Here is a 25920-nt window from a genome sequence, read left to right on the forward strand (position 1 = left end):
ATCCAATTAACACATGATAAACAAAATGAGGAATAAAATGTTTACCTTACCTTTTTTATTCCATAGCATTGTCACCTTATCAGCTTTAAAGAAACTCTTATTGGCTAATGCGGCGTGAGGTCCAGCAAAGTTAGGGTACTGATACAATCTGACAAATGAAGGTGCACCTTTACTCCCTGGAACATAGACAGCTACCTAAGACACAAGCAAATCATTAAATCATCACTTAATGTTCTGAAGTATGTAAAGTAAGATGGATATGTTTTCATAGTTACCAAAATAACTAGGAAAAGGCTTAAATTAATACTTCACATTAACCAACAAAAACAGCAATTACCTTATATGGCTGAGGCCCAGGTGATAAAACAAAATCATTAATTTTTTGCAAATGTAATTTATTTGCAATTGTATCTAAAAGAAAAGAATAAATGGTGTTAGATGGATGAGAGCCACTAACAGGAACATGTTAAACTCTGAATGTATTATAAAGGTCACTGTAACTACATACAAATATTGCTCATTGTAGTAGAATGTGGGTGAGACAGTGCAATACAGTGCAAAAGGTCTGGGTGGCAGCAAGACAGACACAGGTTGATTTCCTACTCAGGTCATTTACTAGCTGTCAAGCTCCCGCAGTAACGGATCACACCACCTTACTCCCGGTGACTATTTTCAAGAACAGAGTGTCAGGCACAAGGTATGTATTTAATAAATGTCAGTTCTCTTAAACCTCTGAGATACAGCAGTTTTACAACCTATTAGATGGAAAAGATTGATCTTGCTACTGTAGAATGAAAATATGGAAATTCTGTAACAGTGTGGTAATATCATAATCATAATCAAAACAACAGTAACAATGGCTGAAATTTATTGAGTGTTTCTTCTATGCCAGGACGTTGGAATTCACATTTTTAACAATACTGCTGCCCGAGTTAATTATTTTCTTTATTCCATTTATTACTTTCTTTATTCCATTTCAGAGGTCAACAGTATTCAAAAGAAGTACTCCAAACTCCCTACCTGGTGACGCTCCTTCCTCTGGCATGCTAACCAAGAGGCAAGCTCAAAAGCAAGCTAATCAAACACACTGGGGCAGAAGTGGAAAGCAGGGAGATGAAGTGCACACTGCACTATGGAAAGCTGCTAGAGGTCAGCCCACTGACCATCCTTGGTGCATGTGAACAGACTTGCCAACTGCTACTCCATGACATGCTCGAAAGTGCACAATTATAATAGGGTACTCTATAAACAAAACAAATACAACTGCAATCCTTTCTCTTTAAATTATTTTTAGGGGCTGGGGATGTAGTTTGGTGGTACAGTGGTTGTTTTATGTGTGTGACGCACTGGGTTAGATTCCTCAGCACTGCAAAAAAATAAAGCTGTTCTCAGTGATCATGTTACTGTTGGTATAATTATTCCAAGAATACTATGCGGATAATGTGGAACAGAGCAAATGAATACTTATGTAAATGTGATATTCCCCAACTCTCATCCCTACTATCCCAGAGAAATAGGATTCTTGACATCACCAAAAGGTAATGCAGCTGGGCACAATAGCACACGCCTGTAATGCCAGCAGCTCCGGAGGAGCTGAGACAGGAGGATCAAAGCTAGTTCAAAGCCAGCCTCAGCAAGGGCAAGGTGCTAAGCAACTCAGTGATATCCTGTCTCTAAATAAAAATCAAAATAGGGCTAGGGATATGGCTCAGTGGTTGAGTACCTCTGAGTTCAATTCCACAGTACCAATAAATAAATAAATAAATAAGGCTGGGAAAGGGGCTCAGTGGTTGAATAGTCCTGAGTTCAATCCCTGGTATCCCCCATTCCCCTCACCCCAAAATTGTTCATTGAGCTGGGGATATAGCTCAGTTGATAGAGTGCTTGCCTAGCATGCACAAGGTCCTGGGATCAATTCCCAGCACCACCAAAAAAACCAACCAACAAACAAAAAAAACCTTATAGTCTTTCATTTAAATGGAAGCTTTAAAAAAGAAAAAAACAGTTGAGAAACAATGATCAACACAGAAGCAATGAGAACCCCTGGAACCTAGATTACAGTTTCTACCATGAAACTAGGGTGTATTAGAGGATTAACTGACCCTAGCTCTGTAGCAGGAAACACATACATTAATCTTAGAATAGCTTAACTCATCACATAGCAAAGAAGTCACTGAGAGCTAACTGAACAAGGATGGAGCAATTTAAGCATCAGTAAGAATAATAAGTACAATAGATGGAAACATGATATTTTAAATCCACTGTTTATTAGGATGGGAGTAAAGAATTAAATGCTTACAATGAAGGCTGCTAGAGAACATATTATGTTAAAACTGATCAAGGAAAAGAATATTTATTCCTGCCTTTTTTATATAAACACCCTGTGGGCAACCAAATAGTACAATGGGAAATTAATCTTTGTAGACATAATTTAGCTAATAAATAAGAACAGAAGAAAGAAAATGAGAACATCACCAGCTTATAACCACTGACCTAGGCACTGAACATGAATGTCAGCTAACCCTGTAAAAACAGAGACAATCAAACACTACTTGATAAAAGAATACCACCATATGATAAACTCTTACCCTTGCAATCAAAAAGGACTCTAAATCTAAAAGGCAATTTGTAGGGAACAAAAGAACATGTAAATTATACTGTGGGATATAAAAACAGAATTCAAACCACAGGAAAATAACTAAGAAAAATAACCCTGATGTTTTTCTTTTCTCTCTCTTTTCCCAGTACTGGGGATTGAACCCAGGGGTGCTTTACCACTAAGTTGCTGAGGCTGGCCTCTAACTTGCAATCTTCCTGCCTCAGTCTCCTAATTAGCTGGGATTACGGGTACGCACCACCACGTGCAGCCTAATCTTGTTTGTTAAATAATAAATTACAAGAGAAAAAAAGAGATGTGGTGATAAACTATAGATTAAAAGAAACTTACGATGTATCAGTGAATTGTAATATGTGATAACTTATTTAGATCCTGAGTTTTAAAAGAATCACAACATTTGCAGCTGTTGGAAATCTGAACACTGAACCAAAATTTAATGATTTGTGATATTGTGATTAATTGTGGCTAAGTTTTAAAAATTAAGGGCTCTAATGTTCAGAGATAAATGATTAAATATTTTCTAATAAATTATATGATCTCTAGAATTTGCTTTAGCTCAGAGATGTTCTTTGGACAGAGGTAGGAATAGGAGGAATAGGAGCCAGATGTCCACTTTGGTGTTCGAAATTCTATACAGTAAGACATTTTTAAAAAATCTGTGTTACAGAATTTCAACAGCAATTAAGTTCAGAAAGAGACATTCTAATCTCTTCATTTAATACCAATTATCAAACAATAATGTTATTATAAATTAAAATTTGTGGTACTGAATTTCATTGGTATTTAGACTTACAGAGAATTCTACAAGTGGATATAACAGCAATTACTGATTAGCAAATTACTAGTATTTAGGAGAACCCTTTGATGCCACATAAGATAATAAACACTTCATACATTTAAAGTAAATAATACAATAATTTCAGGGCTGGGGTTGTGGCTCAGTGATAAAGCACTTGCCTAGCATGTGTGAGGCACTAAGTTTGATTCTTAGTACCACATATAAATAAATGAATAAATAAAAATAAAGGTTCTCAACGACAACAATTTTTTTTTTTTTTAAATAAATCCTTCCATACCAAAATTGTTGTTTTCAAAGAAGTGAACTTCATTGTTAACATTTCGGGCACAAATAATTTCATCTTCTGACCAGGATGGACACCTATGTCAAAACAAAAACAAAAACAAAATTAGATGACAACATTATGTTACCGTGTTAGGTCTGTGACACTGTTCACTACTTAAGGGAAAATACCTACCAAGTCAATTTCTAATAGTTTTATTAAACAATGTTTAATTCAGGGGCTGGGGTTGTGGCTCAGAGGTAGAGCACTTGCCTAGCATGTGTGGCACCACATAAAAATAAATAAATACAGATATTAAAAAATAGAGGCTGGGATTGTGGCTCAGTGGTAGAGTGCTTGCCTAGCATGCAGGAGGCACTGAGTTCAATCCTCAGCACCACATAAATGTAAAATAAAGATATTGTGTCCACCTAAAACTAAAAACTAAATATAAAAAAAAGATATTAAAAAACAAATATAAATGAATACTAAAAAAATACATATAGGAAAATATAATTCCTTTCCTTTTAAAGACAAAATCAAGATCACATTTTTACTCTTTTATTTTCCTATATACAAAATCCCTAAATGATCTATATTTTGTTCGAAGTATTTTCAAAATCAATACCAGGGAAACAAATATTATACCATGATATTTAAAATATTATGTAAATAATTAGACTTTAAAGCATTTATTTACCAATTTTGCATTTTTTTCTGTATGAAAGATTTCAAACATGTCCCATTTTTCACATCATATAACTGTAGGTTGGGTAATCCAGCTGTGCCATCTTTAGAAGCTGCAATAAAAACAAAAACAAAATACTTTGCACTAATTGTTTAACAGGTATAAAAAAATTTCAGACTTAGAAAAAATTGAAAAGGAGTATGAAGATCAAATTAAAAAGTCTCCCCAAATCAACTCTTTGGCCATCCTTCTGGAGTTGATCACTCGTTCCCCACACAAGGACAACAGCTGCCTGAGCCAGCCCAGCGCCTCCGACATGCAGTGACCATGTAGGTTTTAGAATACTTGAGATTTCTTATTTATTAAGTTTGAAATGCATTTCTGTTAAACAGATGGATTAAAATCATGAAAATTTGAAATGTGTTATGAAAAAAATGTTACTTACAACCATTCATGAGTTTCAATTTCCCTTTTATTTACTTGGAACAATAAGATTCATTAGAGTTGATGACTACTTTTTAAAAAAATTTTTTTAGTGATAGATGGGCACAACACCTTTATTTTGTTTATTTACTTTTATGTGTTGCTGAGGATCAAACCCAGTGTATCACACATGCGAGGCAGGCAGGCGCTTTACTACTGAGCTACAACCCCAGTTCCAGAGTTGATGACTCTTTTAAAAGAATAAAACCCATGTTTACAGCCCAACAATGACCCATTATCACTCATTTTTATCACTCATTTTTAAACCACAGCTATATAATATGCACATATAATATCTTATCACGAGATATCTAAATGTGTAAGAAAATAACACACCATTTCCAACAGTCATATAACACACACCTCTTAGACGTTGTATCTATGGTGCTTCCTTTCACTTATAATGATGATATTTATCGGTTATTATTCTTCTTAATCTTTAATGATCTTCTCTAGCCAGCAGTTATTTACTTTTTAAATTTTCTCTTGAGCCTTTTCTTTCCCTCTATCTCATGATTGATCTTCCTGCTAACTTACTATACACAGTAATTCTCCCTTATCTATTGTTTCAGTTTCTGAGGTTTCAGTTATTTTAGTCAACGAAGGACCAAAAATATTAAGTGGAAAATTCCAGAACTAAACAGTTCATAAGTTTTAAATTGAGTGCCATCCCACTCTGTCCCACACAGGGCATGAATCACCCATGCATCCAGGGTATCCATGCTATATCCGTATGCTATCCACCCACTGGTCATTTAGGAGCCATCTTGGTCACCATTTTGACTGTTGGAGCACACAGCACTTGAGTTCAAGTAATAATTTATTTACACAGTAATGGCTCAAACCACAAAAGAAGTAATTTGGATATGGAAAAGTAGCTGGAAATTCGGATATGCACATAACGCATTTCTTTTAAGTGAAAAGTTGGAGAGTTCTCAACTATTTAATGTAAGAAAAAAAAAAAACTGCTTAAGTTGCCAAGATCACCAGTAAGAACAAATCTTCTATCCAGGAAATAGCGAAAAAAAAGAGAAACCCCTGTTAATTTTGCTGTGACATCTCAAACTATAAAAATATAGGTAAATGCCTAGTTAAGATGGAAAAGGCATTCAATTAAAAGATTAAGCATTATCTGCAGTTTCAGGCATCCAGTAAGAACATAACCCCTGTGGATAAGGGATATTACCTTACCTTAAAATTACGAACAGTATGTTGTACTGGGAGAATTAGAAATTACTTGTTGATTACAAATACAAACTTACTATTACACAAATATTGTCTTATAAGGTTATAAATCTCTTTTTTTCCACTAAATTTAATTGGTCCTGCCAGAATAGGTATACAGTGGGAAAGTACTTACTAGTGTAAGGCTGCCACGTCGCCAGAACAGTGTTTTTTGGCGAGAATTCAAGGCAAACTGCCTTTGGGAGGTCGAAGGAGTGCAGCAGTCCCTTGTTAGTGATACTGATGGTATTTACTCTGGTTCAAAAGAAACTACTTCAGTGATAAAATACCATTTTATAATATTTTTTAATAGCCAATACTAACCAAAACATTCACACCTCTTTTCAAATATGGATCACTTCAAAATGTTTCTTTATCATAAAAATCAATTTTTAGTTAGTTTAGGAAAATATCCAAAAACACCTTAACTTTAAAAACAAAAGGACATTTTACAAAAAAGACCCTATGGCAGGCTAATGTTTTAAAATAATAGAGTATTAGCAGAAAGATAAAAGATGATTCGATTTCTGAAAAAGAAACAAGTTCTATAAGTGAACACAAAGTAAGCTACAGACAAAAAGATGGATAAAAAAAGAAAAAGAAAAAGCTAAGCTACAGAGAAGCTGAGATATTCCAAACTAAGGGAAGGCAGACAGGCAAGAACAGCAAAGTATATTGTCTTCATTTGAATAAGTGCAAACCAAAGCAGCTAGGAAGTCTGTAAGAAAACTCTGGATGTCTATTAACATCTCAAAAGCAATCTTCAAAAGGCATACAAATTATTATGGTACAATAATGACAAAAATGATGATGACCATATAATAAAAGCAGTTCCATATTTATCCTCTATAGTCTCATCAATTCTATTTTTAAAAATTTAAATTTAAGACTTAAAAAAAATTAGCAAAGCATGGTAGCATTTGCCTGTAATCTCAGCAGCTTGGAGGCTCTGAGGCAGGAGGATCAAGAGTTCAAAGCCAGCCTTAGCAAAAGCGAGGCACTAAGCAACTCATAAAGACCCTGTCTCTAAATGAAATATAAAATAGGTTATGGATGTAGTTAAGTAGTTAAGCACCCCTGGGTTCATTTCCCCAGTACAAAAAAATCGAACTAGTTTATGATTTGCCCAAGATCATACTACTGATAAACGCCAGGGCCAAGCTTCTGAATTCAGTTCGGGCTGACTTTTCTGTACGTGAACATTTTAGAGTTAAAAAAAAAAAAACAAAAAAAGATGTTCCATTTTATTCCAGACACTGCTAAAAGAAACTTTGTTTTACTCTAGTTTAAAGAGGACACCACGGTTAGGACAAGCACTAACTGATAGGAATCAAAGATTATAGCATACTGTTAATACACACACACACACACACCCTTGTAAATTACGTATTTTAAAATGACATGAGAATATGTAACAACAAATCTCACCAACAAATCTCACCATTATGTACAACTATCACACACCAATTAAAAATATGGAAAAAATAAGCATAAAAATGACATGAAGTTTTCTTGTTTTTTCTTTCTTTTTTTTTTTTTTTTTTTTGGTACAGTGGGCACTTCCCCACTGAGTCACATGCCCAGTCCTTTTTTATATTTTATTAGAGACATTATGAACCACTATGGCCAAAACCACAGGAAATAAATGCCAGCATCTATGTACAAAGTTATCTATTAAGTGATGGACAGGACACTTAAAAAGGGATATGGGGATATATGGAAGACTGAAAGTTGAATCCAATAGACAGCTAAGTGAGAATATAAATGAAATATATAAAATCATTAACAATAATTGCCAGGGTGAAAATAGATATTCAATATAGTAAGCTAATAGAATAAAGGATAACGTTTTTAAAAAAAAAAAAAGACAATGAAAAGAAGTATATCTCACTAGGCAGTAAATATCTAATGACTCCAAATAGTATAAACTGAAACTATGGATAAAAAACAAAACTTAAATACTTAGGTCGAATAAAAAGATGTAAAATTTGAGAATATAACTGGGCACACCTTTAACCCCAGCAGCTCAAGAGGCTGAGGCAGGAGGATTTCGAGCAACTCAGTGAGATCCTGTCTCTAAATAAAATACAAAATAGAGCTGGAGATGTGGCTCAGTGGTTGAGTGCCCCTGAAGTTCAATCCCCAGTACAAAAACAAAAACAAAAACAAAAAACTGAGAACAAGATGTCCCCACTCCTACACTTTGAAGCTAAGATTAAGATTACGCATTAACATTGTGAATAAGACCAACCTTGTGATTTGGTGGTTTATGCACTACAGATTATACTAAATCTTCTTTTAAATAATTTATATGCTTTTATAATAGGACTAATAGTTACATTAACTGCAGTTAATTTAACAGCAAATAAGTTTATCTAAATCAAAGTTGTCTTACTACATCATGACATCAGAAGATGGACTTTATTAATGACACCTAAATACAAGTTATTCAAATCATGCCAGTTACATTTATACCCACGACACACATGGAATACCATGCCATGTAAATGAACACTGACTTGTCTCCGTTGCCCCAGGCAAATAAGGTTCCATCCTTGCTAAAGGCATAGACTTTGCAATTTTTCCCAGATTCCCTGAAAATAACAAAAACAGTTTAAATTAATAAGCTTTGATAGTTTTCAAAAAAATGTGATAAAAAAGGCTATAATCTGGGGCTGGGGCTCAGTGGCACAGTGCTTGCCTCGCTTGTGTGAGGCACTGGGTTAGATCCTCAGCACCACATAAAAATAAATAAAGATTCATGTATGTGTGTGTGTGTGTGTGTGTGTGTGTGTGTATGTGTGGTGTATGTGTGTGTGTGTGTGTGTGTGTATATATATATAGTTCAGAGCCTCTTATTTTTTAAAAAAAGACTATAATCTATTAATTTAATGATTTAAAAACTTACATTTTAGAAAATAAGAAAATAATTCCAAAAGGCTTTATTCTGCCAAAAAGCATTATCTCTGAGAATAATCACTGTTAAAGTAAGTTGGACATCAATTTTATACCAACGGGTGAATCTTGAAAGAAAAACAGAGCCCTTTGGGTGAACTATTTGTGTGGGAACCCACAAAATGTAACTAAACATAAAAGTAGCCAGCTGTAAACCCTGATCTGAGAAGGCTAATTTCAACACACAGGCTGTGGACAATGTCCCAGACTACATAGCAAAACAATGGAGGACAGAACATCCTCAAGTGGCCCTGGGCTTAAAGGACAAAGGTCTTCCATTGACTCCTCCAGTACAGACACAGGCTATATAATAAGAGGATCTTCACATTTAACAAACGCAGCAGCATTCTGGACTGCATCTGTGGAAATCCGGTTACCTGGCAACATTCTATCAAGGAATCAAAACTGTAAGTACTGTTATCTCTCTACTTGAGACAGCCACTGTGAATACATCTCCTAAGTAAGACCCAAACTGAAATGTGCATTTGCGTACACTCAGGTGTCTATTGGCACAGTCACACTAGATAAGAAACTAATAAAACAAATGCACTGAGAACTGATGTATGCATCTTAACTGGACATTATCTTCAGAATGACTTATCAAGAAATGACATCTATGCTTCTGCAAACCAATAATGGTAGCTAATACCCAATTTACAGTTAGTGAAACATTTTTTTAAAGAGAGAGAATTTTTTAATATTTATTTTTTAGTTTTTGGTGGACACAACATCTTTTATTTTATTTTTATGTGGTGCTGAGGATCGAACCCAGCACCCCGCGTATGCCAGGCAAGCGCGCTACCGCTTAAGCCACATTCCCAGCCCTAATTAGTGAAACTTTAAAAACATTTCTCCCTCATAGACAGCTGTGAACAAGATGTCCCCACTCCTACACTTGTGCAACTCACTTCCAGACCTAAAGGCACAATTTTATATTGTCTTTATTAAATTCCTCACAGGTTTTGGTGTAATGTTCTACCCTACTAAAACTTACTTACATTTTGATTTGTTCTTTTAAAATATTAGTCATTTCTTACAAATCCATTTGAAGTATAAATTAGAGAACATCCTTTCTAAGTGATCATCTAAATTATTTATAAGAACATTGAATGAAGCCAGACACAGTGGTGCACACCCGTAATCCCAGCAACCTGGGAGGATGAGGCAGGAGGATCAAGGCCAACCTCAGCAACCCTGTCTCAAAATAAAAAATTAAGCCGGGCAGGCTGAGGCAGGAGGATTGTGTGTTCAAAGCCAGCCTCAGCCAAAGCAAGGCACTAAGCAATTCAGTGAGACCCTGTCTCTAAATAAAATGCAAAATAGGGCTGGGATGTGGCTCAGTGGTTAATTACATCTGGGTTCAATCTCTGGGACCAAAAAAAAAAAAAAAAAGAACTTTCTATCATCAACTATTTGGTTATTCTGAAATATAGTTTGTACAGAAAAGGCAAGAGAAATGCCTGATTCCTTCCCTTTACCAATCTTCAAAGCAATAAGCAAGGACTCAATCAACCACTAATGCAATGAATAAGGTTTAGAAGGTTTTTAAAAAATTATTATTGATATACTTAACGTGTTTTATTCTTTTAGTTATAATTCTTAAGGCTCAAACTGTTCCATCTCAGGTTGGTGTTAAGCCCCTCCCTTCTAGATGACTCCTATGGCCCTGTCAAAGACCTCACTGGTCCTTGGCGGCTTCCTTACTTTCTGGCACAAGATGTTCCCACCTCACCTGTACATTTGCTGCTCTAGACCTAGAGCTGACCTGTCCCCCAAGGAACTGATTCCATTTAGTGAGGGGTGGTACCCAGAAAGCCACTGTCTGTGCACAGGGTCTTCACTGCTTCTTCTTCGTCTTTTTTTTTTTTTTAATATTTTTTAATTGTTGAGAGACCTTTATTTTCATTTAATTGTATGTGGTGCTGAGAATCAAACCCAGTGCTTCACATATGCAAGCCAACTGCTCTATCACTGAGCCACAACCCCAGCCCATCTTCACTGCTTCTTGACTCTTTAGTGGAAAGAATACAAATGTTTTAAAAAAATCACAAGTTCATATGTACATATGCAACTCCCTCTCTTTACACTCACGCTAAAGATCTTGGTTCCTAGTAATATTAATATGATTATTCATTTACTTTATTCTATAATAGATTGAAATGACAATATTTAGGGGCTGGGGATGTGGCTCAGTTGGTAGACCCCTTGCCTAGCAAGTCTTGGGTTCAATCCTTAGCACCACAAAAAATAAAAAAAAATAAAAAACACTTCAAAAGACATGTATTTTCAGTTAACAATAAAATACTGACTGCATTTAAGAACTTTGCGAAATTTCACATGGTTATATCACCACCTTGACACAGAGCTAAGTTCATTTGTTTCAGTTTTCTACTTTATTTAACTTTATTATTTAAAACAATTACATGGTTAAAAGTCATAACTATATATACCAAAGTTCATTCACAGATACATCTCCCGCATCCTGTTACACTTTCTCCCAAGGAAACCATTTTAATTAGTTTTTGGTTTGTCCTTGCATTGCTTCTTTTGGGGCCAAATATATCTCTTTAGCTACATATTAGACATATATATTCTATTTTATTCCTTTTTTAATACCATTTTCATTCTCTTTAATTCATGAAGATTATTGGTAGCAGGTTGACTATCATAGTTGCCAGTTTTTCTCCTTCTCCAAGATAAAACTCTGGTTCCAAACTAAATTCAATGACACAGTGTCTGCACTTTTCCTTACTGTTATTTCCCCCTCTTCTAAACAGGTTTACACAATTACTTTCAAATCTAAAGATCATGTTACTTGATAAAGAATATATATTTTTTCCATCTCCTGTTAATATCACACAATATTTTCCAAGAAACTAGCTTATCCCTTCCCTTTCTCGTGGAAAATACATCAAACTACACAAACCCATTTACTATGTATTGTATACTCTGGTAACATCACTCAACAAAATAAAGCATACCTTGGGAACACTGTGCTTTCCGTGAAGTGCGGCGGCCCATTCACCATGTACAATCCTTCTGATCCTCGGACTAAAGAACATGAAAGAACCAACACATTACCCTTTGCTAATAAAGGGTAGATTATATTTGTAAATGTTTTTAAGAAGAAAAGTTTTCAAGATAGTAAGGAAATCATTAAACACTTAGCTGTACCAGAGAATGTTATCATTAAAAGGGTACACATCATGACATAAAGCCATCAATTCGGAGGCAGCAGGTGTGTAGCAGCTGGGTGCCTGTGGATGTGGCACTCTCTGAACCCCTGCCTCGTCTATAAAACAGAAACACTGGCATACAGCAGAGCTACATGCTTTATATAAAATAACATAAAATGCAGCACATGTTTAAAGTTCTTAGAACACAAACTATTGTTCATCTATTTGCAGTCCCCCAAACTAAGAACAAGTAGAATGAAACACACTCATTCACTAATCCCAATAACAGTAATATATAAAAAATTTAAATGGGAACAAAGTTCAAGAACAAATAAGCAAATAAAACATTTGGAGCACCAACTATTTTTCAAAAGGGCTGAATTGGATGCATCTAAAGCTGATTCAAATATACAGACTGATTCATTCAACAGATGTTTACTAGAAGGAAAACCCCTTCCCAGGCTCTGGGTTGAGTACCGGAGACAAGAGGGAGGAAAACCTGTCTCATGCCTGACTTCATTGAATTCAGCCTACAGTGAGCGAATGAGTACCACAGACTGAGAACTACAAAGGAAAACATGGTATCAGAGGGCACGACAGGGAGCTCTGCCCCCAAACTAGAAGACAGGGAAAGTGTCCTTGAGCTAGTCCCCAGATGCTAGGAGCAGAAGGATGAACAGCAGTTAACAGGAAGGAGAACAAGGCCACATAAAGAACCCCCATGCCAGAGAAAGGGCAGTGCACCAGAGGAAGGGACAAAGGCCAGAGCGGCTGGAAGAAGTGGAAGCTGAAAACAGGGCTCAAGGCTCAGACCACAAAGAAGACTGAGCTCAGCAATGATGGTTTATCTTAAGAATGCTGGGGGCTGGGGCTGGGGCTGGGGCTCTGTGGTAGAGCACTTGCCTAGCACATGTGAGGCCCTGGGTTTGATCCTCAGCACCATACAAAAGTAAATAAATAAACTAAAGGCGTTCTGTCCATATACAACTATAAATAAATAAATGCTCAAGAGGTTTAGGTGGATCATTAAAATTGGATTTGCATTTTGAAAAGGTCAATCTAGTACATGTAGAAAGTGAACAGGAAAGGATTAAGAGTGGACTGGACATGGGGAAACTATTTTAAATCTTCTGTTGAGTCCCACTGGAGATTAGGGAAACCCAGACCATGGTGGGACAGTACAGATGAAACCTCAGTATGCAATAGTTAGGAGAAAAAAACTAACAGAATTGGGAATGAGTTGGTATCTTTTCTAGAATTCTTGCTAGCAGCAACAGTATAAAAGCTGAAGAAAAGAAAGTTACCGAGTCCCTGGCGACCTTTACATCTAGCTATTCAGACATCTCCCAGCCTTCTCTGGGTTACTGGGAAAGCAGCAGAGTTACAGTTAGGGCCAGCCTTGGCTCCAGTTCTGATCCCTACTGCCTTCCCCTTCTGGAGAAGAGTCAAATCAAAGTTATTAGAATATTATATTCCCCCTAGTGATTAACTAGCTCAAATTTCAGGTATCCAATGGTCCCAAAGAACTACTAGTGAACAACAATAAACCCACGTCTTAACGGAGCTCCCAACTTAGTGGAGGGAGAGCATTGAACAAGGGCACCTCCTAGTACAGAGCTGGACTGTTGCATGTGTGGAACACCCTACTGAGAGGTGTTGGGAAACAACTGCCCCTGTGAGTTAGCATTAGAACAGGCCAGAGCCCAGCAAAGTGCTCTTCATATTTCAGAACCCAACTCCCGCCACCACAGTACCTTGTGTGACATGGCCCCTGCGTAAGCTGTACTATGTGCTGACCACTGGGGGTTAAAATAAGTAACAATCTGTCACTGCTTTCAAGAGACTAATTTAGAAAAAGTTTGGTCTCTTGTTACAATTTTAATTATACATTTAAGATATTTATTCTAAAATTCTCAAATGACATTTACAAAATTTCTTAGTACTACATACACATTCAAAATCTGAATGAGAATTTTGTCTAATAAATACTATTGCACCAGTCAAAATTTACAAAACATCTTGTGCCAGAAAATGTTTTCCTAAATTTAAAGACTATGAGCTGTTTTTTCTTCCTTCCTTCTATTTTTTAAATTCTAAAACATTAAAACTTTTAAACTTTTTTATTTTTAATTTTTTGGTGATACTGAGGATTGAACCCAGGGCCTTGCTCATGGTAAGCTAAGCACACTCTACCATTGAGATACATTCCCAGCCTAAAGTTTATTTCTTTAGCATTAAAATTTTCTCACCACATGAGCAAAGAAGTGCTATTTTTCATTATCAAATCAATCATCTGCTGCGATATTTCATGTGACACATTAGGATTTAGAAGAGAATAGGCCATTATTAATACTATAAGTGAAGTTCTAACAGACATTGGGGGAATTAACCAAAAGTGAATTTTTCAAATTTAGAAAGTTTATAATTATCAGATTACACCCTATTCCTATACTACATACAATTTTGCCAGCATAATGAGGGTCTTCTCATAAGTTGTAGTAAAATCTAACACGTTAAGAGAGCTCTCTCAAAATTAACACGTGGGTCCAGGATGCCTAAATGGCACATTGTCAGTGTAGTCCCAGTTAATTAGAAAATGCTGATGAGGGCTGGGGTTATGGCTCAGCAGTTGAGCACTTGCATAGCACATGCAAGGCCCTGGGTTCAATCCTCTGCACCACAGAAAAATAAATAAAATAAAGGTATTGTGTCCAACTACAACTAAAAAAATAAATATTAAAAAAAAAAAGAAAATGCTGATGAAATCAAATTATGTTCTAAGGACCCTAACTACTGACACCAAGAACACAGGCCAGAACTGATGGGCAAAGAAGATAAAGCAAAAATCTTCTCCCCGGCTCATCTTGGCTTCCTGTGTTCTAGTGGTAATTGTAACTAGTAGTCATTTGATGATTTTGATGTTACATAATGTTTACTTGAGGGAAAATTCAAAGATCTTATCCATTACTAAAGTGGCATCTACACCCCAGATTTCATGAAGATTATCTTTCTGGCTATAGCAGCGGGAACTCTCAGGCTATTCAGGGCAACCAGTAGGTTTTCCTTTTCTAAAATTTGTTTTTCAGACCTATGTCCCAAACTAATACAGGGAGAAAAATCACAATGAAGTAATGAGAAAAACAAAAAACACTCACAATGACAACAAAAGTGACAATTTTCCTTGTAGAATAGTCACTCAAATCTTAGAAGGCACACATGACATTTTTAGTGCCAGTGTGGAGAGTGACATGTCCTTCCCATTCAAGAAACTAAATTTCATGGGGTCTTCAATTTTTGGTTTTGGTATGTTTCTGGAGACGAAAAATCCTAAGTCAAATTAATCAACTGCTTTTCAACATACATCCTAAATAAACGCAACTTTAAAAGCAAAAAATCCAAAGATTATGTTTCTATAATTGTATTTATACAACATCATGAAATGACAAAATTATCGTGACACAGGACAGAGCAACGACTGTTAGGCATTAATGCTGGAAGGACTTCACTATAAAAGGGCACCACAGGAATTTCTTGCTGGTGACAGAACAGTTCTATGTGGTGGGTGTATGAATTTATATATGATAAAATTTCTTAGTACTACACACACACTCAAAATCTGAATAAGAAATTTTGTTTAATAAATACTATTGTACCAGTCAAATTCCTAGGTTTAATAATTCACTACAGTTATACAGGTTATCACTGGAGAAAGCTGGGTAAAAAGTACATAGAACTCTACTGTTTTTTTAACTTCTCTGAGTCTTAAATTATATTCAAATTTTAAAAACTTTTAAAAAATGCAACATCATTTTGGTTATACTTTGTTTAAAGTACAGCCAAAAAAAAAAAAAAAAAGGAAACAAATCAAATGAAAGTTTTTCAACATTTCCCCAGAATGGTTTTGGTTGGAAATATTGGATAAAATTATAAAGTTAGAATCAAATATCAAAAAGACCAAGATTTTTGTACAAAGGTAAAAACATATTCTATGAGACAACAATACAAACCAAAGCTACTATGAAGTTGATGATCTATCAATGCCCATTAAACTAGGCATTCTTTGCACATAATATTTCACAGGAGAATTCAGAATAAAAATCACATTGGATTATTACAGTTTTGTTCATACATATAAACCACTTAAAACAACAGGTTTATTTCATATCTTGCTATATTGAAGCCTAATATTTTTGAACCTATAAGAAACTTTATTAGATTAAATAACCAGTTTGCATAATTTCCTTATAAAAATGTGAATAAATGGATACATAAATTTACTAGGAAAAACAAACTCAAGTTCATAAGAGAACATAAACTATTTTACAAATTAATAAAAGCAAAAATAAATATAAACAAACAAACTTTTTCATAACTGCAACAATTTTATTCTACACAAAACTTTAATAAAAAATCACTTGAGTTAATATCTGAAGGTGAAACAGTGAACAGGATGTGAAACTAGCTTGAGAGCGTATGTTCACACTTGATGTGATCTGGGGTTTGATGATTTACTTCTTTAGTAAAATAGGATCAGCAAACAGAATGGAATAGTTCTAAAACAATAAATATTAGAGTTTGACACGGTAACTGTTTAAAAAACAATAACTACGGGCTGGGGATGTGGCTCAAGCGGTAGCGCGCTCGCCTGGCATGCGTGCGGCCCGGGTTCGATCCTCAGCACCACATACCAACAAAGATGTTGTGTCTGCCGAGAACTAAAAAATAAATATTTAAAAAAAAATTCTCTCTCTTTCTCTCCTCTCACTCTCTCTAAAAAAAAAAAAAAAAAAAAAAACACAATAACTACAACAACTATTGTATCTACATAATCTTTTCTAAGCTTACTAGCCTTTTTGAGGCTCATACAATTTATTACTCTAGGCCTGAGTTAGAATTAGAAAAACACTGGGCTTCAACAAACAGGGTCATATGTCAGGGATATGGTGATTCTTAAAATATACTTTTCCCACCTGTTATATTTGCTGAACTACACATCAATTTAGAAAAATGACTCAATTTTAAGTAAATTATTTCAATGACCTCATCTAGGCAAGCTGCTTAGACATCAAGAATTTCTTGGGGCTGGGGATGTGGCTCAAGCGGTAGCGCGCTCGCCTGGCATGCGTGCAGCCCGGGTTCGATTCTCAGCACCACATACAAAGATGTTGTGTCCGCCAAAAACAAAAAAATAAATATAAAAATTCTCTCTCAAAAAAAAAAAAAAATTCTTGTAGGTGGCTGGGGATATAACTCAGTTGGTAGAGTACTTGTCTTGCATGCACAAGGCCCTGGGTTCAATCCCCAGAACCACAAAAAAAAAAAAAAAAAAAAAATTTCTTGTACTGTGGGGGCTGGGGTTGTGGCTCAGTGGTAGAGCACTTGCCTAGCACATGCTAGGCCATGGGTTCAATCCTCAGCACCACATAAAAATCGATCAATCGATAAAATAAAGGTATTGTGTCCAGGTATAACTAAAAAAATTAAAGGGGCTGGGGATGTGGCTCAAGCAGTAACGCGATGGGTGTGGCTCGGGTTCGATCCTCAGCACCACATACAAAGATGTTGTGTCTGCCGAAAAAACTGAAAAATAAATATTAAAAAAATTCTCTCTCTTTCTCTAAAAAAAAAAAAAAAAGAATTTCTTGTAATGCATGTTGCTATTTTTACATACCCAGCACCAAGCCCCTCTTTTTTAGGCCACATTAATACAGGTGAGCATACAATTTGGTCCTGACTTCTGATGAAAAACTAATACAAAGACGAGTAAGAGACGAGACAAGACAAGCCAAAGATGGCAGTCTTTAGATTTGCTGGGACCAATGGCAAAAATATTCTCTTTCCTTTGGAGGTGCCCGAGCTGGCTGATGTCAGCCTGAGAACAAACAAATCCAGAAGGAACACGGCCTACAGATGAAGACAGATTTTTGGAGTCATGTGATTAACTGAATCCAGTAGTATGGAAGCTATTAGGTTATGTGAGTTTTGAAAATCTCCCTTTCTCACCTGCCCTTTTTTTTTTTTTTTTTTTGGTTTTCGTCATTTCCAACTAAAAGTTGTGACTAATAAAATTTACTGGATAACTTCCAAATTATTCACAGTTCTAAGATCCTGTGAATCTAATTTAACAAAAGAGTTTGGAAGTTAAAAAAAAATCTATTATTAAATGAAATACCCCAACTAAGAATGTTTACAATATTAAACAGTGTGTTTTAGTGACAGAAAAGGGAGCATGAAATGGAATAATGCGCATAAAATCATCACTCTGCCATCCACAGTATGACTCTGATGAAGTAATGCCTCTGGCCTCCAAGAATATGAACATATGAGAGGCAGCCTGAACAATAACCTCTAAGCTCTTAGAAAATCCTTGTGTATGGGTATTGTAAGAAAACTGTCATTCTTAGTAAATTTGACAAGAAATAAACGAGCTACCCTTCATTAATTTATTTCTCCACTATCACATTTAGAGTGCCTATTGCTTTTCAGGTTCAGTTCTAGGTACTGAGAAGGCAGGAATGAATAGTACTCTGCTCTTAACATGAAGAAGCGCAGTGGCACCCACCTGTCATCAAAGCAGCTCAGGAGGCTGAGGCAGGAGGATCCCAAGTTCAAACCCAGCCTCAGCAACAGGGGAGGCAGTAAGCAACTTAGTAAGACTCGTCTCTAAATAAATACAAAATAGGGCAGGGATGTGGCTCAGTGGTCTACTGCCCTTGAGTTCAAATCCTCCACACCCAAAAAACAAAAAAACAAAAAACAAAAAAGAAAGAAACTAAGGGTCTAGTACATCCTATGTGAAAAGTGAAAAAAAAAAAAATAAGTACACATGGAGTTCAGAAATAGTTCAGGGAGTGACTGACTATATGGGAAGAAAGAGAAAAGCCTTCACAGAGCAATGATATCTGAAACTAATTTTAATAGATGAAAAGAGGTTTGCCTCTACAAAAAGGTCAAAATAGTCCTATGCCGAAGAATAGATTGTAAAAAGTGAGATACCACTTTTTAAAAATTTTTAAAATCTACTAATTTTTACTAGAGTTCAAATAGCCATTTAGTATTCAAAAATTATACAGTTAGGTTTGTGAGGCTAGGGAAATCATTTAATTACGTAATTATGCCATTTAAATAGTCTCAGCCCAGCATTTTATCTATAAGACGTCAGCATTTGATAAATATTGGGTGAATGAATTGTGGTACTCCATTGAACAGGAGTGAGCATGGATCTTAAAGTGCTGAATGGCAAGAATGGCAATAAGTGCAAAAGTTTTTTCTTTGTTTTGTTTATTTGTTTGTTTTGTTTTCCTTTTGTTGGTGTTGACACTGTGTCTTGCTAGGTTGCTGAGGCTGGCCTCAAACATGTAATCCTCCTGCCCCGGCTCTGGGGTCTCTGGGATTGCAGGTGTGCAGCATTGCGTCCAGCAGAGGAAAAGCATTTTATGGCTCCCTTTGGTTCGGAGGAGATTACCCCCCTCCTCCAGAGCAGACTCCCGTCTTCACGCCTTCTCCTTTCCTGCTACACGGTGACCACGACTTAAGACCTGTTCCCCTTCCCACGCCCTCTCCTTCACACTGACATCGAATCCCGCCCAGCACTGTCCGAAACCTCATCTTCAACAGTACAAACGAGTTCAGCTTCAAAACCCCAGGAGCCATGTAACATTCTACTTCCAAAACGTCCACAACCGTCTCCACGTCATGTCGGCCAGAGGTCTCCATTGCGCCCTGGTACAGAGCCTCGAGGAGCGCGAGCGACACGGGCTCCCGGCCGCAGCCCCACCAGGGCCAGGAGCGCGCCGTCGGAGCTCCGCGGGCCTCGGGAGCTCAAGGCTCGTCTCTGAACGCGGTACCCGCAACAGCAGCACTGCAGCCCGCATCAAGCCCGCCGAGTGCCGCTCTCGCTGCTGAAGCGGCCGGAGCGCAGGGAGGAGGGCGGACGGCAGCTGGGAGGGGGACACCAGCGACATGGGCCTGACTTCCGATTGCCACGCAGTGGACCAAGAAGCCCAGGTGACGGGCCAGGCACTCCGCAAGCCATGAGAAAGCGTGGGTCGGACTTCAGGGACCGCCGGCTGGCTCTGCAGAGCAAAGACACAGACAGACCACACCCGAGAAAAGGAGTCCCGCGCTGGTTCGGAACTCACCTGTCAACAGAGGCGTGGAAGGCGCCATCTTGTCCCGGAAAAAGAAACCTGTGCGCTGGGGTGAGAGTTCAACGAGGGCCGAACCCGGCCCCTACACGTCTCCCCAGGCGTGGAGGCTGCGAGCGAGTGCTTCCGGGGCCGCCAGCCTCGGGGCCTACTCACTTCCGGCGGCGGGGCGCGCACGCGCAGCTCGGCGACGCCTCCTGCTTGAGCTTGAAGGGCCGGCCGCGCCGGCGCTCGCCCCCGGTCTCCCGCGGGCGGAGTCCGCACTTCCGCGGGGCGGAGCCCGCCCAGTGCTGACGTTGGCAGCCGAACCCGAAGTAGTTCGAGGCGGCGGGCTGTACCGTCCGGTTGTTGCGTCGGCTTCCTCTTTCTCTCCACGCTCCCGGCCGCCCGCTCCGTGCTCCCGCGCGCCCTGCTGGCCCGACCCGCCGACCCGACGCCGTCAGCCCGCGCCTCGCGCTCGTCGCGCCCAGATCCAGCGGCCGCCGCCGGCGCCCGTCCCGAGCGCCTCCTGCCCGCGGCGGCGCGGGCTCCGGGAGCCGAGCCTCACAGCGGCCCGGGAGGCAAGCGAGCGAGGCCGAGGGGCTGCCGGGCGGAGGCGGCGCCGCGAAGATGGTTGCCAAGCAGCGGATCCGGATGGCCAACGAGAAGCACAGCAAGAACATCACGCAGCGCGGCAACGTCGCCAAAACCTCGGTGAGCTGGGCGGGAGGGCGGGGGCCGGGGAGGGGGCTGGAGCGGGCCGGTGAGGGGGCCGGGGCCGGGGCCGGGGCCAGGGCCGGGGGAGAGCGGGCCGGGGCGGGCGGGCTCGGCCGACGGCAACCGGCCGCCGGCACTTCTGACCGGGTTTCCCTTTGCAGAGAAACGCCCCCGAGGAGAAGGCGTCGGTGGGACCCTGGCTGCTGGCGCTCTTCATCTTCGTGGTCTGCGGCTCCGGTAGGTGCGGGGCGGCCTGCCGTCGGGCGGCGGGGGGGGGGGCTCGCGGCCAGCTCCGACCCCGGTTCCTGGCCCGCGGCGTCGCCGAGCACAGTGCCCGAAACTTCTCCGCCCTCCGTCGGTGCTCGGAGACCAGAGGCCAGGTCCGTGGTGATGGTCAGGCAGGCGGACATTTAAGGCTAAACAAAAAGAAGCGCGCACAGAAGGAGAACTTGGACTGTGTGCGATTTCATTGTCACTTGCAGAGAGACTTCCCAACGTGTACTCCTGGTGTTAGTACTTGATTTGACCATATCAGAATCTGTGTCCAAAAGGTGGCACGTTTTATAAAAGTAAAGCTAATCCAGAGACGTGTTTCTGTGTGGAGAATATGTACCCGCTTGGCAATTTAATTGGTGAGACAAGTGTTTTTATGTTAATAAAAGGAACGTTTGACATATGGCAAGAAAGATTAGTTACCAGGGCAGCCTGCTGTTAGAGTAATAGGCACTTGCCTCTGCAAATGAGTTACAGAATGGCCTTTTTCATTTATTACCTTATTGTGCCCACTGTTCATATTGAGGTAAATGATTCTGTTTTCCACATTCTGATGTTTCTGAGATTTCTGTTTAACATTTTGCTTTGCCTTTCTCCTAAACCTACCAATTGGAAGCTTTCCTGATAAATGGCTGAGAGCCAAGCAGTTTATATAACCCAAAGATGATTGAATTTCAGCTTTGTGAGAATGAGGAAACATGCATATGTTATTGGCCAGGGCTTTAAAGGATGCTTAATTATTTAGGAATAAGCCAAAATCATTCTATCTAGAAAAACCTGTATACGCTGGTGTTTTAAGTTCTTTTTATTTTTATTTACTTATTTTTTGGTACCATGGATTGAATTCAGGGGCGCTCGACCACTGAACCACATCCTAGCCTTTTTAAAAAAGGGTCTCACTGAGTTGCTCAGCACCTTGCTTTTGATGAGGCTGGCTTTGAACTCACTGTCCTCCTGCCTCAGCTTCCCAGGCTGGCTTTAAGTTCTTTCTATAATGATTTACTATGTGCAGGCTCATTTGGACACTTAACATAAAATTTAGGGAAGCTACGATTTAAAAAATAACTTGATTTGGGAATGTTGCTTCGAGGTAGATCATCTGCCTAGCATGTGAGAGGCCTTCAGTTCATTTCCTAGCACTGGAAAATAATAAAACTTTATGAGCATTTAATTGTTTTATTTGTTAAGATAGGCCTGTCTTCTTACAGTGAAGCTAGATAGCTTTTTGCAATAGATAGATAGATAATCATTTTGCAAATGATTATAAGAGTATCCTCAGATTCTTAACTACTTCAATAGGTAATTTTGTAGTTGCTGGGTGTATTTTATTCAAAGCTTGTTTTAACATTTGTTCTTTCTCTTCACAGCAATTTTCCAGATTATTCAGAGTATCAGGATGGGCATGTGAAGTCACTCACCTTAAGATGTTTCCATTCTCCTGTGAATTTTAACTTGAACTCATTCCTGATGTTTGATACCCTGGTTAAAACCGATTCAGTAAAGCATCCTGCCTCAGAATGACTTTCATAGCATCCTTCATGTGTCATTCCAAGGTTTATCACGAGTCATTCCAGGTTTTCTAGTTCATACCACAGTGCCTTGCAAAAAGCACCACATGAATAAAGCAATAAAATTTGATTGTTAAACTACAGTAGTGGACCCTACTTAGTAAAGTGTAAGTTTTTTTTTTAATGTGGTTGTTAAAACAGTATGTAGTATGAATAATTAGATTAAATCTGTGTAGACTGAGTCTAGATTTTGTTAACTCTAACATGTAAAGTGTAGTTAGCTTAATTTAAAATTTGGAATCTTGAGGTTTTTATATAGCTAGGCACTTTATTACTCTTGAATCAAAAGCACACTCCATTATAGGGTCATGTAACTGTCCTGTAATAAGGTGCTTATAAATGGAACACAGCCTAGTTTTACCATAACAATTAGCATCCAAAATTTTTGAAAAGCTTCTGAATGCATAATATAAGCAGAGATGCTTATATATAAGCCACATGTATTTTCATGATATTGTTTCTGTTACACTACCTTGGATTTTGCATGAGTGAGCATAATGTAAGATCCCATTTTTAGGGGGAAAAAAAGTATTTTGTAACTTAATCAGTCACTGAGGTTTCACTAAAAATTACCATGATGGAGTGAAGTCAGGGAAGGTTTATGTCACATTGATTTCACCAGGATTATTTTAATATATCAAAGGAGTTTACTGTGTTAGACAAAATTTTAAGGAAAAATGCTACTAGAAATCTCTGTCATCAAGACCTACCATTGAGTCCAGTGTGCCATAAGACATCTTAGCATATCTATAGCACTTTTTAATACCAAAAAAGGCACATCAACTAATAAGTTCCACTTAAGGTTTGAAAGCATTTTTTCTAGGTTTATAATTAAAATGCCCTTAGGATGGGGACTAGATATATCAGTGTATAGTGGCATTTTAAATTAAATGGGTTTACTGATAGGTTCAGTCTTCCCTTATATGATTTTATATGTCATGATTGATCAGATTTTCTTATTAATAGTAAGGGTGAGGGTAATAAGGCAGATTTTGTGTTTTCTAGTACTGTTGAAAACTGCAAGTGTTGGCTCTACTTAGCCATAACTTGATGCAAAAAGCCTGAGCAGCGTGTGTGTACTAATGAATTGGTAGAAGGCTGCTTATGTTTGCTTTGTTAATCGCCTCAGGATATCTCTTTTAAAATAAGCTGTTTTAAGAGGAACAGAAGGGAAATCTGCTACCTAATATATACACAGTGCGAACCTCATAGGGGACTCCCGACATACCCTCATGGAAGGAGGAGAGTAAAGGGGAGGAGTGGTTAAGGGCATCTAGGAACTTAACTGCTCCCCTAGGAGAGGAATTGGCCAACTTTGGGCCAGCAGGTTTTTAGCTGAATTTTACCTGACTTTCTCACCCAGTAAATCAATCCCTGTACTTGTTTTCCTCTTTGAAACAAGTCTTGGGTTATCTAATTCTATTTTATTGTAACTTTAAAAATGAAAGTTATTGCTCTAAATTCATAGCAGGTGCCTTACTCTTTGCTTGAATCAAATCATTCCATATCAAACTTGCCCTTGGTTTACTATAGATAATTGGCTTTAAGGTGGTTTTTGTTTTGTTTTTTAATGTACAATATTTTTAATTTGTTAAGTTGCTATAGCTGGCAATCATTTCACATATGTAAAATTGCATTCCCTTTGTATTTCATGTGTAATTTGCCAATTGAGTACGTTTTATATTCAGGTTGGATTCTGCATGTTTGGGTAAATGAAAGCTGTGTCTATTTGATTTATCGTTTAAAAATAAAGTTCCCTGAATATTTGATGCTTTTCTTCTCAAAGAAAATGATTTTACAGAGTTCTTATCTGAGTGTATTATCTTACATTTAAGTTAAAAGAATAATACTGAGAGGCACAAATGTAAGATTTGTAAAAAGGGGCTAGCGGGCTGGGGTTTTGGCTCAGTGGTAAAGCATTTGCCTAGCATGTGTGAGGTACTAGGTTGAGTTCTCAGTACCAGATAAATTAATTAATTTGTTAATTAAAGTATTTTTAAAAAGTGACTAAAAAGAAAAATATATAAGAAGTAAAACGAATTAAGAACTTTTTCTACTTAGGGTATTTTCATTTTGTTACCCAAGTCTGATTCAAGGAAAAAGTACAATTCTTTGATCTCCTTTCTCAGTTCAGTTTTACAGATCATCTGATGTTGGGCACAACTTGAGAATAAGTGCTTACTTGGGGTTGTCCCCATCATCTATTTACTCTGAGTTTTGCTCTAATATTTCATTGCTCTGTTATTTCATTGCATCTGTTGGGTTATATATAATGTTGCTCAAACTAAATGGGCTTCCAAAATAAGATTCTCATTGTAACGGTGCACATACTATACTTTAACATTAAAGATGTACATGTACATTCACCCGCAGAGCCATGAATTCTCACTGAGGTTACTTGGGTTCTGTTGGCCCAAAGGACTAGCAGGCACAGCTGTATTGTAGGGCTCAGTAGTGGATCCACTAACAAAATTCCCATGTGCTTTAGCATCTGAAAATTTAGAATATCATCAGATTCTCCATTTAGAAATTGTTCTTAGGTTTGATTTGACTTTACCTACTTTTTTAGTTAGATTTTTTTTAATTGTTTTTTACTTTAAATTCAGGAGTTGACTTAAACAACAAATTCTGTCACTCTCTTAGAGCTTTTCCTGTTAAATGTAGTTCCATTCTTTCTTTATCTTCAAGTGGAATTAGGACACGTCCATACTGGGAAGGAATATTAAGAGCAGTAAAAGGCTAAAAAACTGAAAGGAAAATTTTAACTGAGCTTTGATAATTCAAATTAAATTCATACATTTCACAGAAACAGGACATGGAGAATTTAGTTGAACCGCTTTAACTTACAGATAAAATATCATTTTTTCAGTGAATACTCAGTAACATGCTAGATCTAGATAGAGCTGTGAATAGAGTCCCAATATTCAAGTATCTTTCAATCTGGTGGAGGGGAGCAGATAACAGAAAGCATAAGAATAATTGTACATATTTCAAAAGAAAAGATAAATGATCTTGCCGTCACAGAACTATTG

The 25920-nt window shown here is 38.0% G+C and overlaps 2 protein-coding genes across 5 annotated transcripts in view; one reads left to right on the plus strand and one right to left on the minus strand.

The window, feature by feature from the left end:
* The window catches only part of Eif2a (eukaryotic translation initiation factor 2A), a 38422-nt gene extending 17918 nt beyond the window's left edge, over positions 1-20504 (minus strand). For 3 of the 4 annotated variants that reach the window (XR_013436611.1, XM_040270004.2, XM_005339907.4), the window contains exons 1-8: positions 20346-20504; positions 12010-12079; positions 8593-8667; positions 6210-6328; positions 4379-4478; positions 3694-3776; positions 338-411; positions 51-195 (exon numbers count right to left, since the gene is read on the minus strand). Coding sequence is in view for 3 of the 4 variants with exons in the window: in XM_040270004.2 (XP_040125938.1) it covers positions 51-195; positions 338-411; positions 3694-3776; positions 4379-4478; positions 6210-6328; positions 8593-8667; positions 12010-12079; positions 20346-20373 (694 nt within the window). In the remaining variant the exon portion in view is untranslated. Of the gene's footprint in view, positions 1-50; positions 196-337; positions 412-3693; positions 3777-4378; positions 4479-6209; positions 6329-8592; positions 8668-12009; positions 12080-18766; positions 18845-20345 lie in introns of those variants that run through there. The other variant, XM_078043561.1, reaches the window with a different exon arrangement.
* A 170-nt stretch (positions 20505-20674) lies between these two features.
* Serp1 (stress associated endoplasmic reticulum protein 1) lies at positions 20675-24657 on the plus strand. Its single transcript, XM_078043562.1, has 3 exons — positions 20675-21044; positions 21209-21284; positions 22688-24657. Exons 1-3 carry the CDS (start codon positions 20961-20963, stop codon positions 22726-22728), a joined length of 201 nt encoding a protein of 66 aa, XP_077899688.1. The 5' UTR covers positions 20675-20960; the 3' UTR covers positions 22729-24657.
* Positions 24658-25920: the final 1263 nt, after the last annotated feature.

This window comes from Ictidomys tridecemlineatus, chromosome 3, assembly GCF_052094955.1.
Source record: "Ictidomys tridecemlineatus isolate mIctTri1 chromosome 3, mIctTri1.hap1, whole genome shotgun sequence".
Taxonomy (NCBI): Eukaryota; Metazoa; Chordata; class Mammalia; order Rodentia; family Sciuridae; genus Ictidomys; species Ictidomys tridecemlineatus.